Here is a 17079-nt window from a genome sequence, read left to right on the forward strand (position 1 = left end):
CAGCTTACATATTTCAAAATTATTTATACAGCCAAAAGAAATGTAGACAATTAATTAACTTGGGAGGTGGCTTGTGAGAGAACAGCAAAGAGTGAGACTGAAGGCTTTGCTTGATATTTATAATTATTGTATCAATTTTGAAGAAGAGGACTTTATAAGTTACTCTTATTCTGAGATGAATGTTTTTCAAAATCATCACAGCCAATGAACCAGAATCTTACCCTCACCTAATGTCTGTCCACCCTCCAAGCAGAGCCATTGTTCATTGAAACAGTTGATAAATGACTTCATGGATAGACCATCTTAATATACACACCATTTCTTAATGAATGTAACCTGTTCCCTGCAGGGTGAGAATGACAACAATCACTCAAGTCAAATAGCTTTGACCATAGCAGGAAATCTGTATCCAAAAATCATGCCTACAATTCATTCCTTGGCGCAGCAGAACTGTCAACTCTTAGCTTATCTACTATGGAGATAAAATCCTTTGGTGATATAAGGGACATTCAAGTACAGCCTTATTACAATGAACCCCAATGTCCAAAAACTGTTCTTATTTTGTGTTTGCACCTCGGTAAGAGCCAAGATTTTAAGCTCTACTAAAAACAAAACAAACAAACAAAAAGACTTTATTTATATTCATTAAAAAAGTAATAGTATTTTAAAATATACAGTTAATATATTTGGAGTTATTTAAATTTTATATTGAGAAAAACATGTATTTTCAGTATTGCTGTAGACACTGTTCAACTGATTGTTGTTTTACATCAAACAACTTTTATAATACTCATTTTTATTGTTACAATATTTTATAAATGTTAAAGAACATGATAAAAAAGAAAGGTATTGCAGGTTTTGAAGGGGGGGCTCTCCGGGAGGAGTTGGGTGTACAAAAGGGAAAGAAGAATGTGACGTAAGTCTATTTGCTCAAAATATGTTTTTAAATGTTAACAAAGTCAGATAAATTGAAATTATGTAACTTATTTCATCATAATGCAATAAAACTTAAATCAAAGGAACAAAAAGAAAAAAAAAAATATTTAGTAAAGCTCAATCATATCTTTTCAGTGTTAAAGCTCAGAAAGGTCTAAGCTCCCCTTTCACCCCAGTGTAATTCAGAGAGATGGCAGGACAAAGATAAATGATCAAGAACCTGCTTTTCCAGCAAGCACATGGGTCTTAATTGGAGCTCCTGTAACAATGTATCTTAGATTACATCATTTGTAAGCTAAGGACTTGGTTTTTGAGCCTGGGAAGTACAAGATCAAGTTGCTGGTAGAGCTGGTGTCTGATAAGGGCTCCACCTCTGCCTCGTAGTTGGTAGCTGTTGCTGCTCCCTCAAATAGCAGGAGGAGCTGGTAGGGCTTGCCTTCCTTCTAAGGCCTGCCTACCCTCTGCTAAAGGCCCAGAGTCTAATGCGATCACATTGGCCCCAAGTCCCACCTTCTGACGGAACTCCAGAGGAACATTTGGATCACGGCACCACGTTTATGTTTCCGTGGACAGTGTCGGGTTTAGAGGCCACAGATTATCTGTGGAATACCTGTCCAGGCGTCCAGCTATCTGCTGCACCATGGTGGGTTTGTGCTGTGGTGTCCTTTGCTTGGCGCACATTTATTTTCGTGATGCTGGGGATTCAATCCAGAGCCGTGTATATGCTATGGAAGTATTCTACCATTAAGCCACATCCCAACCCATATCTCTGGTTTTCTTCAGTGTCTGAGGGATGCCCCATTATCCCTCTGAGCACCTTTCCTGGTCTGTCTGACAAAAGGATAAAGGACTCTAAGGAATTATCACTTTTTATTTGGATCTGATGGAGCTTGCAAGTTTAGCGAAGAACCAGAGAGCCTCGGCTTCTCCTGAGGGGATTCACACGTCTGCTGTGCTTTCAATTGGATGTCTTTGTATTCTTATGGAATCTCGTGGTGGAACACGCCCCTCACCGGTACATTATTCTGCAGGACTATGAAAACAGAACCATTAATGCAAACCTCATGCCTCCTCCAGGACACCACACCTGGGCTTTTGGTACCTCTCACCTGCTTCAACCTGTCTGAGCATCCCTAAGCCCACATGCTTTCATTATTGTGAATACACAGAAACACTTATTTGTACGGGGACAGAAAAGTTGTAGTCAGACCTGTCTGCCTGAGTTTCTGTGTATTTGGCTATTTCCGAGGGATTAGGGAGGTCTTAGTGGGAGATAAAAGGCTTCCTCCCTAGGCTGGACTGGTCTAGCAGCCTCTCCTTCCTCTGGGACCTGCTGTTGGAAAGATGGGCCCAGGACATCCAAGGTCAGAGGAAAAGTTTCTCCCTCAGCTGCAGCCAGGAAGCTGTCCTTTGCTGCGGAAGCCGGAAGCCGGGGGAACAAAGGGAACCCTACCCACTGGGAAGGAACTGTGGGCCTGCCTTAGCTCTGTGCTTCTATTTTTAGTTACACATGGGTATCTCTGCAGAGTCCATGAAACCACCTTCCCAGAACAGCAGTGGATATTTAGGCAGATTCGGGGGGATTGCTTCCTCGGCAGACCAGAAACCTTTATTTCCTCTAATAACAATATTTTAAAAGAGGACTGGGAAATGCTTCCATATGCAAAGAGGACAAAGAGAACATAGTCCTGTGTGACAAAGAAACAATCGCGAAGAAAAATGAGTAAATTATTCCACATTACTTAAAAAAAAATAAAATAAAAAAATATAGGAATTCTAGTGAAGAATGCAATGCTGTAAATCTAATTCTGGTCCAGGAGTGATTCCATGCATGCTTCACTTTGTGAGAGAGGCTTGATGCTCCTAGCACTCTGTGTGGCTTCCGGTTCCACAGAGCAGTGGTACCCCAGTAGAGATGACTGTAGCTGCCATTCCCCAGTTCTTGACACAAACACAAGCAGTTCCATGCCTCCCTTGGAACCGCTTCCTACCTCCTCGGTTGTTTGCTGCCTCCTATAACCTGGTCTTTGTACTCCTGGTATGCCTCTTTGTCCTCAGATACTCCTGGTGTCCCACGCTACTCCACATCACACAGCACCTCTCCCTCTCCAGGCAGCACAAAGTCCAGGGGCACTGGGGTGGCTATGCCGTCTAGATCTCACGAAGGAAGGAGCTGCTTCTGGTCTGCTTCAAGAAGACACTTGAAAGTGCTCCACAGTTGGCCCCTGATGCCCTTACCTTTTGAATGACGTTTTTAATAAGGCTGCTTTTAATGCAAGTGTCTATTTTGATGAACTTCGTAATTAAGAGGGAAAAAAAAAAACCTTGCAACTAGAAAACATCACACACCAAGAGTAAACAGACCCAAAGTCCATGTATTTTCAATGAACTTTTAATGTTAGAATATCTGGGGTTTTGTTGTTGTTGTTTGTTTGTTTGTTTTTGTTTTGTGTGTGTGTTTGTTTTTTGTTTTTTTGTTTTTGTTTTTTGAGACAGGGTTTCTCTGTGTAGCCCTGGCTATCCTGGTACTTACTCTGTAGACCAGGCTGGTCTCGAACTCAGAAATCTGCCTGCCTCTGCCTCCCGAGTGCTGGGATTAAAGGCGTGCGCCACCGCTGCCTGAGAATATCTGTTGTGAGGCTGTGGTGCTTCACACTGGAGGTTAAACCTTTTGCTATCGGATGTTTTTATGCGTTTATTCACCACTAACACCGAAATTCCATGACACAATTAGATCTAGAAAGTCAGTGAGCTTTATAACATACATCGGTGCCGTTCATTCAGATGCTGGCATGTACGTCTGTTTGTAGCTATTCTCGGTTTGTGGGTCATGACCCGTTTGGGGGTCACATATCAGATATCCTGCATATCAGTTGTGTCACGATTCATAACAATAGCAAAATTAAAGTAGCAATGAATTTTTGATTGGGGGGTCATCACAACATTAAAAGGTTGCAATATTATGAAGGTTGAGGACCACTGGTTTAACTCCATAATTTTGCCTTTTATAAATTGATTTGGTTTTATTGGAATGATGAAGTATCCGTAATATCTCTGACCTTAAATTATATTAGCTTGCCTTTGTGAGCTCTTAAATTAACTATAATTGAAGAAATACCCTCGAGTTGTAATTTTAATTCCAGTTTCAATATCAGTGTTTTATCAAGAGATAAGTCAGAAAATGTTCTAAAACTCACATTGAGAAACATGGTTAGGTTTTGCACACTTAACAGAATTTCTATACCAAGATAGTTAATTTTTATAATTTTTAGTATATTTACTTTGTTTTGCAAAAAAGTAAAATTTCAATATTCCTCTTTTTGCACTATAAAAATATAAGAAACTTCTGGAAAACCTTGTTAATACTCAACCAGAATTTCACGAGCCTTGTATAAAATAAGTCAATAAAGCTGGTCTTAAATGTTTTTCGAATTATCTATTTCAAAAGATAAGTTTTTTTCAAATATTGACTGTAGGCCTCCACTCTCCATACCTATGACTTAATGTCACACAGCCTCCAGTTAGTTAATATTTTACAGAAATATATTCCCTATTCTTCGTGTTTTTATCTAGCAATTTATTTTATTCTTGAATGTTCCTGAACATTCTGTGCCTTAAAGATTTTTTTTCTATTACTCTTGGAACAAAACCCCCAGTGAATATAACAAGAAATTCATTATGGACCAGGCTTAGCATCGCCATATATGGCAAAGTGCCTTGGTTCAGGTTCTCTTCCTGTGCTCCTGTCAAGGCTGCGCTCCCCTGGGGCCAGCTGCTGACAGGCTCAGCCTCTCTCCCTCTTGGAGGAGCTGCTGAACTGCTCAAAAGGCACTTGCCACCTTTTAAGGGTGTCAGACATGTCTTTCTGCTCATGACTCTTTTTCCCTCCATCCTAACTTTTCAGTCTTCCTTTTCTCTCCCTCCCAATTCCTTCTTTCTTTCCTCTTTTAGTTTTATTTAATGCTGAGCTTGTGCAATCTTATATGGCAGATCAATCTCTATCAAGCTGCAAATCTTATCTACCCTACAAAACTAGGTTTTATTTTATAATATCACTTGAAAATAGTTTTGGTTTTAGAAGCTACTTAAGCTCTCTGCTTTTAAAAAATCTATTTATAGATGTGTGTGTGTGTGTATGTGTGTGTGTGCATGTAGGACTACATGTCTGCATGCACTTGTGCTTGCATGGAGGCCAGAAGGTCTCAGATCTTTTGGAGTCAGAGCTACTGTGCTTGTGGGATGCTTGGCTTGTTATATAGATACTGGGATCTGAACTCTGGTCATCATGATTGCACAACAGGTCCTGTGAAGAGCCGAGCCATCTCTCCAGGCCTTATCCATGTATATGTTAGTTCATCTTTCTAGGTAGAACAGTCATACATTTGCATATATTATTTGAAGGATTTTTTTTCAAATACTCAGCTCTGTGTAAGTGACAGAAAAGCTAATTCCAGATAGGTCGAGCTACCTTAGAGTTCAGGATTTTATATTTGAAAATATCGTTGTTATTTTCTCCTTCAGATAACTAAAGCAGTCCTGACTACATATTCTGTTGTGTCCTGAAATTTGATCTGAAATGAAAATAATATATGGAATGTCTAAGAAATTAATAAAAATATTATGTTGGGAGAAAAAAAGAAAGAAAAGAAACACTCTAACTTTATAATTATTAGAGAGTAGAGATGTCATCTTAGTTAGCAATCTTACTTTCTTTAGATTAATTCATTTTGTGCTTTTTGGGACTGAGCCTTGTTTTGTGTTCTAATGACATGAAAATGATAAGAAGCCAAAGCTCACTTCAGATGTACTGTCTAGTGTGGTCCATGAGAGAATTACTTTATATATTGTCCCCCAATTCCACCCATCCAGAACTGGAATTTCTCCTTTTAGTTAAATTTATTTATTTATTTATTTAGGATGATGTGACTGAATCATACTGTGTTTTCTTCTCATGCAGGGCAGCCACTGATCACAATGTGGACAATACAACAGAAATACTCAGGGAGTGGCTGACAAGTGTGCAGCGTCTGTATCACTATGTGGAGTGGAGGCCTATGGCCGAGCCAGAGTGAGTAGCGGGGAGAGATGCAGAAACTCTTCCTCCTCCTACGCTCCTTCTCCATCATCTGAGCTTCAGATCTCAAGGGGGGTGCGCGTGGATATTCATTGCTATCCTTTCTGCATCTGACTTGCAAATGCGGCCTTTTCTTCTATTAATAGATTCACACAACTCCCTGCTCCTCTGTGCTCCTGGGCTGCCAGCCAGGCTGTTCTCAACAGCGTATAAATTATAATGGTGTTGTATATTTTAAATATTGATTCTATTTAATTTTTTTAGGATGAACTGGCTTATTTTCATGAAATCATGGTGAAAGTTTATAAATCTTCTGCGCATACCTTACTTTTAAGTTATGTCTTAAAGGTTATCGCAAAGCAATCCCTGAAGGCGCGTAGTATCTGTCATATACTGCGATTATTTAGTCAATATTCTAGTGGTGAACATATAGGCTATTTCACTCTTGACATAGAAGTTTCTTAGTCATTTCCAGCTCTATGTCAGACCACATATTTATATTAGTCTTCATTCTCTTGAGAAAGAGCAATAAAAAATATATAACATTATATACAGAGAATGTTATATATCGGTGATTTATTTTTTAGACTGGTTTATGTACTGGAGATAATCCAACAATGTCTGTCTGCCTGCATGCTAGAAAGCCAGAGAAACCAGGGGCTTCTCAGTCCACGAAGCTGTAAGCCTTAAGACAAGAAAAAAAAAACGAACTTACAGCCCCAGGTGAAGGCCTGGGGACATGTGGAGGGTTATTTATTTGCAGCTCCATTGGAAGATTGAAGGAGCCAATGGTGTGGTGAAGGGAGTTGGCGCATGCTCAGTAGAGAGCCTGCTTGTGTGGTCTGGTCTTCTCCTCTTTCTACCTTTGTACCTGGGCCCCCATATATTACAGTACCGCCCACATTTAGGCTGTGTCTTCCCTGTCACTGGTGGCTTCCCATGCCAATCATCTCGGGAAATGCACACACAGGCACACCTGCAATTTATTAATCCCCTTAGTATCTCTCAAGCCAATCAAGTTGGTCATCAAGATCAATAATCACAGTGTCATACCAACCAGAGAAGTCTTCCTAAGATACAAACTTCATTTCTTTATATTACAGAGACTCACATAGATCTCATGTACACACAGAACAAAGTCCAAACCACTGAGACATACAAAGATTTCCATATTTCCTTCTCTTTCCCCCCCTAAAATACACTTTATCCAGAATGTGAAGTTTATTTCCAATGCCCAAGTCTGAAGTGCATCCTAGAAGTGTTTTCTTCATTTTAACCAGCTACCATCCTAACTCAGACACTAGAGAAAGGGGTCACCCTAACTCAGACACTAGAGAAAGGGGTCACCTTAACTCAGACACTAGAGAAAGGGGTCATCCTAACTCAGACACCAGAGAAAGGGGTCATCCTAACTCAGACACTAGAGAAAGGGGTCATTTTGTTCACACGTAAAGAACTTTTTACTTCCATTGCTTATTTTCTATGCTGTCCTTTTGACATAATATATTGAGCTAGCCTTAATTAACCGTAATTTATTCAAACTCTTTGAAGTTAGCCATGAGCTTTTTTGCAAGGCGTACAGTATACAAACGCTTTCTATTACCCCCATCTCTGTATTTTTAGAAGGCACCGAATCAAAACTTGCTGGATGAACAAATAAGTGAATAAAATAAAGAATAAATGTATTTTGTTCCCAAGGCAACTACGATTCCAGTTTCAGGATTTATAGAAGTTGAATGAATAAGTAGACTGCATTTCTGCACAAGAACAGTCATTTATTAAAAGCCAAATGTATAGAGTAATAATATCAACAAATGTCATTGCAGAACAAATACATTCTTCTAGACTCTGCCGTATACATATATAAACACAAATAATAGTTTAATACATATGAGTATGTATAATATCTAAAATCCAGGTCTATGGTCTACATATTAAGCAAATTTACCAATTAAGTTTGAATGCTGTAAAAGATTGTAAAAAGCCCTTGGGTATTTCTTGGATGCAATTTAGCCTACTCTTAAAAATGTTAAACAGGAAGACTCTATGGCCCTACTTTGCTTCCCAGATATGTTCTCTGTAGCCAGATTTTTACTTCATATATTATATGCCAAGGTCAGTGTGAAAAATATTTCATAAGGCATTAATTTTTGGCAATATAGTCAGAAAAGCAGGAATTCCAGTAATTTCCACTGAAACAGTAATTGAGGAAGACATTCCAGAGAGTTCCTGGGCTGCATGTATTTCATTTGTATAGTTACAGCCTCAACGTTTTGTGACTTTTCATGTGTTAAGGCACACGTACTGCCCATGCACCTCAAGACCATGAAGTGGCAGCCAGATGGAGTGACGTTTATATCCACCTCTGAGATATAAGCTGAGCGCTTGCAGAAGGACCTAGAGCATGCACTGAATCATTTGCCTTTGTGGCCATTTACGAGTCTAGCTGTCTCATGATGTCAACAGAAATCTCTAGAGCATTATGTGTCTGCTCCATCATTTCACAAGCCAGGTCAAGGTGTTAAACTTTATTGAACCGTTTACTGAGATTTTAACAAGTAGTTGAAACCTTGGACTTTTGTAAGACACTCATACCTTTGCCCTGTACTCTCACAGTTATCTGATAAGGTACATTAAGTATCTAAGAATATAAGCTTTGAGGAGTAATTGCCTGGATACGGATACTGGTAGTGTCACTTATTATAACATTAGTTATTCTATATCAGTATTGTCGTCTGAAACCGAGAAAAATAGTAGGATTACTTCATAAGACACTTATTAGAGCTTGCTGAAGAAAAGCCAGGCACAGTGGCTATTATATACTTTATAATTAGAAGGCTGGTGCAGGAGGGTACTTAAATCTAGGAATTCAAGATCAGACTCAGCAACACAGTAAGACCTCTCTCATCTCAAAGAAGGAAGAGGAGGACAAAGAGGAAGAGGAGGAAAACCCACTGATGTATTTTATATAAAGACTGTTATGTTCAGTGGGAAACAAATTTCTAAGTCTCTCATTGTTCCAGTTTGCTTATCTATGATATAGAGTTGACACTTCCTGGTCTCTTGTGCCTGGTCCCTAGAGTGTCAGAGGAGTCATTGCATACAAACACCAAGGGCCTGGCTACCTCCAGGCAGATATTCGGTGACTGTAAATTCTTCTTTCAGGTCTTACCCTGATGAAATCGGGCCAAAGCACTGGCCAAACTCCCGGTTTGCTCACGTCATGAAGCTGCGACAAGCAGCCCTTCGAACTGCGAGGGAGAAATGGTCAGATTACATCCTGGTAAAAGCAGATGCTTCATTCCTTGACAACTGTTTTCAAAAATGTATCTGCCACCAAGAAGTGGTACCCAGGGAAGAGTCCAAACAAGATTTTGTTTAGGCCTCACCTTTCCCATGAAAGGTTCAAGGGAAAACTCTTGGGTTAAATAGTATACTGCCTGGCCTTCATTTCAGATCCCCTTTGGAATGCTTTTGCAGTGAGTTGTGTGGGTGGTGGGGTGCGTTTCTTATCACAGGCATAAGGAGCTCTGAATCATCTTAGCAGGTGAAGCAAGAGCAAATGTCTTAATGGCGTTTGTACAAATTTTAAAGACATAAGAAAAAGATCATATAAGATGAGATCAAAATGAGCACATTGGACACTCTTCCTTTTTTTATCTGTTGGGTGATCTGGGAATTGGAATCGCCTGTTTGTCATCCTGGGCACTGCCTGGTTCTCACACAGAATTTCTCTCCCTGAGGAGGTTCCAGTGCAGACCTGAGAGCTCACAGAGTGCTTCAAACAAATGAGGGGTTTGATGACTAGGAGTCACGTACCCTCACCCTCCATGAACCCCCTCAGCTGGAAAGGATGTCTCCTGCCCAAGGAGAAAGGGGCCACCAGCCCTTGTCCCAGAAGCCTTTTCTCCATGGGTTTGTTGAGCAAATGTTTTCCACATGACAGAAGAAATGAGGCTGATATTATCATATTACACTTAATGGGCACCTGATTTCACAGCTTCTGATTCCTGTAGGAAGTGAATGCTTCTTTTTTTTTTTAACTTTTTTTATTATTATTTTCTTTATTTACATTTCAAATGCTATCTGGAAAGTTCCCTATACCCCCCACCCCCACCCCTGCTCCCCTACCCACCCACTGCTTCTAATCTGATGCCATTTCCTGGTCCCCTGACCACTTGGAAAAAGTCAGCTTGATAATGTTTTAGAAACATTGACAACACATGTAACTTCACAGAAAGTTTAAAACTGCACTATAGTATTTAATGTAATATCTATAAATTCTAAACCATAAAATTTTTCATAATCAAATTGACTAATGATGTTTGTGATTATTTGTAAATTATAATCACATAAAATGCAAAAATCTATTGTTTGAGCCTTATTGATGCCGCACTTCTGTGTGGTAGAACCTGATTCTGTCTCTATAAATGAATCAGTGCTGACATGAACTTCTCTGCTAAGAAACCTGACATTGGCACGCGTGGGTTGATAAAATGACATTTAAACAAAATTCCTATTTGTGACATTGCAATAGCACCAGGGATCTGCTATGGTCATTTTGGCACTACTGTCAAAAACCTAAATAGGTCTCCTGATGGATACTAAGGCTGGGTGCTGGGTATGTGTTTGCATGAGTCTGAGGGGGCTTAGGAACCACTGACATCTCGAACTTAAATCATTTACCAGTGTGTAACTTGTGTCCTCTTGATTTTCTATGTACCCACTGAGGTACTACCAGTTCACAGCTTAGAGCTGAACGTGGGAAGTTAGATTAAATACGTCTGACTGATTGAAAGCTACCCAGCTCTAAAGGCTGGTGAGTAGGGAGATGCTAGGAACCAGCCCCAGAGTTCAGGACCCTTTAGCTGTGCTGGATCACTGAACCTTTCCCCTGACCTTGTCCTTCTCTTTTCCTAGTTCATAGATGTCGACAACTTCCTGACTAATCCACAGACCCTGAACCTAATGATTGTAGAAAACAAGACCATCGTGGCACCCATGCTGGAGTCCCGGGGTCTATACTCTAACTTCTGGTGCGGAATCACGCCTCAGGCAAGTCTTTCGATTAACCAATGGAGGCTGAGTGTTGAGAGGGTAGGACTGTGTGAACAGTAGCCTGCTCTTTCTCGCCTTCTCCTTAGATGGATGTGTTGTCACTGAAGCAAGCATAGTCAAGAAAGGAGGTGAATCCACATCAAAGACCCTAGCCCAGTAGGCATTGTTATCAACGAAACTCTTAAAGAACTGAGGCTAGAAGCTTCAATTAACCATTAAAGTATAACAGATTTTCTATCCCTTTTATCAATTTCAGGGATTAATTTTTTGCCACTAAAATATCAACATAAGAGCACATTAGAAAAAAGTACAAAAAAGTACTTTTTAAAAAATTTAACAGCCAAAAATATCCATCCCACCACTATATATCAACACCTTAGACACAAATTTGCATTTCTTTAGTGACTGTGTCATCACCAAAGGCTATCTGTAATTTACTCAAACTTCCTCTTATTTTGAACATTCAAGTTGTTTACAACCATTTTTAACAATTGTAATCACCATATTGTGGATGCACAATTTTTTGCATCTACCTATGATATCCTTAAGATCATTTCTTGGATTAGTTACTAGTTATTAGTTATTAGTCTTAGTTACTGCTATGAGAGGACACCATGACCAAGACAACTTTCTAAAGAAACTTTTTAATTGAGGGCTTGCTTATAGTTTTAAAAGGTTACTACACGATTATCATGGGAGGGAGCATGGTGCCAGGCAGGCATGGTGCTGCAACAGTAGCTGAGGGTTCATAGGATCCACACATTGAAGGCAGGGAGAAGGGAGATAAGAGGAAGAGAGAGAGAGAGAGAGAGAGAGAGAGAGAGAGAGAGAGAGAGAGAGAGAGAGAGAGAGAGAGAGAGAGAGAGAGAGAGAGAGAGAGAGAGAGAGAGGCTGGGCTTGGCTTAGGCTTTTGAAATCTCAAAGCCCACCCCTAGTGGCACACCTTCTCCAATAAGGCCACACCTCCTAATCCTTCCCTAACAGTTCCACTAACTGGGGACCCAACATTTTAAAATGAGCTTAGAGTAGACATTCTTATTCAAACCGTGTCAAAATTTATTCCAATAGTCTTTGATAAACATCAAAAAATTTATTCCCATAGAGTTCTGGTAATTAAAATGGACACAGAAGCTTGCTTTTCTTTCTTTTTTCTTTCTTTCTTTTTTCTTTCTTTCTTCCCTTTTTTTGCTTAACTTTTTTTTAAAAAATAAGAAGTAGTGGTACAAAATTTCAATTCGATGTAAGAACTGATGCATAATTAAGAAGCAGATTTTTAATATTATCTCAGGAATTACAAGATTGTTAAATGATTCATTAACATAGATATACAGAAATAAAGATACAAATATTAAGACAATTTTTTTTTTTCTACAAACCTGTCAGATGCTAATGGGCAGCCCCACAGACCAGATTTCTATCACTCGTGTACTGAACTGTAACATCAATTTTTTTACAGGGATTTGGGTCCTACTTTATAGAACTTCTCCCACTTGATCCTTGTTTTTGACATTAACTGCAATAAAAAGCAAACATTGAGTAACAGAATGATATTTGACTTGATGTGTTCCAAAGGAATTAGATAAACAATTTCATATGTGTAGCTGGCACATGAAATGTGATGTGTTAATTTGTAGTTAACATGATATTGAAAACATTATGAGAAGAAATGTTAGCTTTTTTGACAAATACAATAAGTCAAAATCAACTATTATTTTTAAAGATGCAACTCATTTATTAAAAAAAAAGATCAGAAATGCTTAGTTCTGACATTTCAAGTGGAATTAATAGGATTTCTAGTGTTATAAGGGGTATTTTTGGACTGTAGGTAACTGTGACTAACTCATCTTTAGGGGAAAAAAAGCAAAGCCACCCTTTCTCTGTAACGGTTTGTAGTTAGACCTTTGTGAATTATCTGCCTTCTATTATCCTCTTGCAAATAACGTTAATTCATTGCAGAATAGAAAACATGACATACCTGAACAGTTCCCTCTTGAGGTCATATACAGTTAAACAGGTTCAAGGTTATATTTAGTTAGTACTTTAGCTAAATTGCATAGAATCTGTCCCCAATACCTATGTTATCACTTTAGTTCTTTGTTACATTTTGGAAAAAGAAGTTGAACTACCCAAATCTATAGCCAGTAAAACTTCTCCATACACATTATTTTTTTCTTTTTTTATTAGATATTTTCTTCATTTACATTTCAACTGCTATCCCCTTTCCTAGTTTCCTCTCTGAAAGTCCCCTATACCCACCCCCTCCCCCACTACCCAACCTACCCACTCCAGCTTCCTGGCCCTGACATTCCCCTATACTGGGGCATAGAATCTTCACAAGACCAAGGGCCTCTCCTTGGCTTTTCAAAAATTGAAGTTAAAAATGTGAATTTCTACAACTTCTTTTTCTGTAGTAAAATCTTAAATCTTAGCTATCTGGTGCAGCAAATGCCAGTGACTGTTTTATTCCAATTCTTAGTGAATTAGACACATAAATTGAACTGACCAATATAATTTATCCCTATAAGGCAAAAATGTAATAAAAGGGAAATGCGTTCTGATGGCTAGCATGCTAAATCCTGTCTCTCTTTTTATGTTTGGTTAGGCTTTTGATGAGGAATAAGGCCAATGTATGATGGATACTTAGTAACTGGCTTTTGCAAAGGGAACCTTAATTGGTAGGTTGTTCTAATTTTTATGATGTAAATAAATACTTTCATACAAAGAGCTGCAATGTGGCCACTTGATGAAATGATTTTTTTTTTTTTATAGAATAGAGTTTCTTCAGGGGATGGGGAGGGGAGTTGAGAGGTTAGTAGAGACAGAGAAAGGCAAAGAGAGAGTGTGTGTGTAGAGAAGTAGAAGTTGGCCATGAGCACGTGGAGAGAAAGGGGGAGGGGAAGAGGACAGATGGGGGCAAGAAGGCAAGAGAGCGATGAGATGGTTACTAAAATGCATAGTAAGGCAGGCATAGTGACCCAGTACTTAGGCAAGAGGATGAGAGGTCCAGAGTATAGGGCTAGGGAAGTGGCTTCATGTTTCCTGTATGTACATAGGACCTGCCCATGTAAAAAGAGCCAGGCATGGTCCTGTGTGTGCCTATAACCCCAGTGCTATTGGGAGCGGAGTCAGGAGGATCACTGCAGAGTGCTGGTCGCCAGCCCAACTCCAGGATCATTGAGATAACCTGTCTTAAAAGAATACGAAAGAGAATGATGGAGCCTGGTACCTGTTAAGGAAAGTATTGGCTCAGAACCTCCAAGACGAAGTTCTCAATACAAATGAGATGTATGCATTTCAGAGGGACAGAGGGCAGGGGAAAAGAGACAAAGACTGGAGATAGAGGATGAGGAAGAAGGGAACAAGGGAGAGGGAGGACCAAGGACTGCCTCTGGATAGAGAGGCGAAAGACATGGCCTATAAATGACAGTTTATAAAGGTAAAATGGAAAACTCTGTATTAGGGTGAGGTGTTTAATCTTAACTGGGCATGTAAACTGGGTGGACAAAAGGGAGGTTTTGATTGTTGGACTTCCATACTTTGATAGCTGGACCTTGGCAGTCAGCCTCAAGAGGAGGAAGTGCCAAATAAGGGAGTAGACCTTGGCGGCAAGCTTGAGGAATGTAATCTAAGGGTTTTTATCAAGGCAGACAGAATGGGGCGGGGGCAAGGCCTGCCAGAGCCATGCTTGCCACACTTGAGCTGGCCAGAGTCTCTTCAATACTTAATGTCCTCCTGCCCTCTGTGTGCATTCATGGGTGCAATGCACTTTCCCCAAACACATGAGTAACATGCACATAACCAGACACATGTTGCATGACAAGACTTCCTGGAGTGATGCTACACATACATCTCCTCATTTCAGATACGGAGCACATGACAGACCAATGTACAAATACTGCCAAAGCCCAACGTGGTGAACCATAAGTTTTACCAGGATTTCTTACAGGAATTTAGGTGAGGGGTTAGTTACAGGAACAGAGGTGACTCAAAGACAGCTGCATCACCAAAGCCCACCCCAGCACGGGTGACAACTCACAAAAGCTGGGAGTTGTCCCTTCCAAATTATTCAGTTGATCTGAACCCACCTCTTCCAGGCAGCTTGGGGGGGGGGGTTGAGGTTCTGCTTCTCCCAGGCAGCTGTTTTGGTCCCACAATCCTCTTTGCAGCTTGCCTTGTCTTCTGAGAGAATTCCTTGCAGCTCAGCTAGTCTGAGAATGACTCCTAGCAGAATTATTGCTTACTCTGGCCTGGAGGTACTCAGAGAATCTAATCGGTTTCAGGGACTTACTGAAGATATTTTGAGTTGTTTATCTTCCAGCTTAAGAAGCTTCCCTGCAGGATAGAATGTTTCTATCTCAAGGGAAACTAATACGCAATACATACACACACATGCATATACATACACAGAAAGAGAGACGGAGAGAAATTGATTCAAGACCAGTGAGCACAATGGTACATATTTATAAATCCCAGAATTTGGGAAGTAGAGGAAGAAGGTCAGTAACTCATGGTCATTCTCAACTGCTAAAGGAAGTCAGAGCACAGGCTACATGAAATTTGTCTCAATCAGAACAGAAACAGAAAACAGGAGTTTAAGGCTAGTTTAAACTACATTATAAAGCCTTGTCCCCCAAACCAAGTTCTCACCAGGACAGTGTTAACATGAATTTTGCTTTTACACATTTTAGTCTACCAACATCTCAAATGGCTTGCCCAACTCCTGATAATGCAGTAATCATTGGCTCCAACACAGCACTAGACCAGAAATTCTCGATTGTGATTATATTTCTTGGTCCTAAGAGCTTTTGAATGATTCTTACCATCTACTGGACGTTGAGGAAGTGACACACTGATATGTAGAAAGTTTATTCCATTTCTTGAGATAAAACATTATATTAAGTTAGAATAAACTCTCCTTTAGCCATCTGCAATGTTCTACTGGGCAGGTCCACTTGAGGCTTGTTTTTGGTAAGTTCTGCTTTGCCACCAGCAACAGGGGTGGGAGGAGGTTATCCTGGGGACTGCAACCTGCAAGTTTCTGTTGGTTCCTTATTAAAAGCAAGTAGGAGAAATGTGCTCATTTATTTTGCAGAGCAAAACTCAATTCTGTGCAACTTGGGCCAATTATAACCTTCCTCATCTGGCTTTGGCTTTCTTCCATTCCAGTCCATTTTCAACTTGGACAGGAACGGAAATGGCCAGTGACTTCATCAGCTCAAGGCAGGCCTACTTTCCAGATCCTTTAAACACATCCAAAACAAAATGATCTTGGCATGGTGTGGCTAATGAACAGGACTTATTACCAATAAACTCTTGTTCTTCTGGAATAATGAAACAGCTTCTGTTGCATCCACCTCTCTTTGTGAAGCATGTTGACTCTCTTTTTCTCTCAGCTCTCTTCCCTACCATCCTTTCTCCCAGGATACTATATGATTCATCATCCTCTTGTTTCCAAGTTTCTCATCCTAACCCTATTACTCCTAGCAGTATTGACTTCAGTCTGTAGGGAGCCTCTTGAAGAACCACACCCCACCCCCTACCCTCCTCCAACCCCACCTCCCCCCCCACACACACATGCCTCCATTAAAGAATTCTCATAGACTGAAGCATTAGCAGAAGCCAATGCTCTAAGATCCCATAGCTAGCAGGTGGTGAATCTAAGGCAAATTAAGATGAATCTAAGACACTATCTTAGGGTTTTACTGCTGTGAACAGACACCATGAGCAAGGCAACTCTTATAAAAACAACATTTAATTGGGACTGGCACACAGGTTCAGACGTTCAGTCCAGTATCATCAAGGCAGGAGTATGGCAGTGTTCAGGGAGGCATGGTGTAGGAGAAGCTGAGAGTTCTAAATCTTCATCTGAAGGCTGATAGCAGATACTGGCTTCCAGGCAGCTAGGATGAGGGTCTTAAAGCCCACACCCACAAGGCCACACCTACACCAACAGGGCCACACCTTCTAATAGTGCCACTCCCTGGGCTGAGCATACACAGACTCAAATCTCA

The 17079-nt window shown here is 40.2% G+C and overlaps 1 protein-coding gene across 1 annotated transcript in view; it reads left to right on the forward strand.

The window, feature by feature from the left end:
- The window catches only part of Colgalt2 (collagen beta(1-O)galactosyltransferase 2), a 105479-nt gene that overhangs the window by 59156 nt on the left and 29244 nt on the right, over positions 1 to 17079 (forward strand). The window contains exons 2-4 of the mRNA XM_021197980.1: positions 5894 to 6004; positions 9176 to 9293; positions 10931 to 11065. Of these exons, the coding sequence (XP_021053639.1) occupies positions 5894 to 6004; positions 9176 to 9293; positions 10931 to 11065 (364 nt within the window). The remainder of the gene's footprint in view (positions 1 to 5893; positions 6005 to 9175; positions 9294 to 10930; positions 11066 to 17079) is intronic.

Source organism: Mus pahari, chromosome 5 (genome assembly GCF_900095145.1).
Source record: "Mus pahari chromosome 5, PAHARI_EIJ_v1.1, whole genome shotgun sequence".
Taxonomy (NCBI): Eukaryota; Metazoa; Chordata; class Mammalia; order Rodentia; family Muridae; genus Mus; species Mus pahari.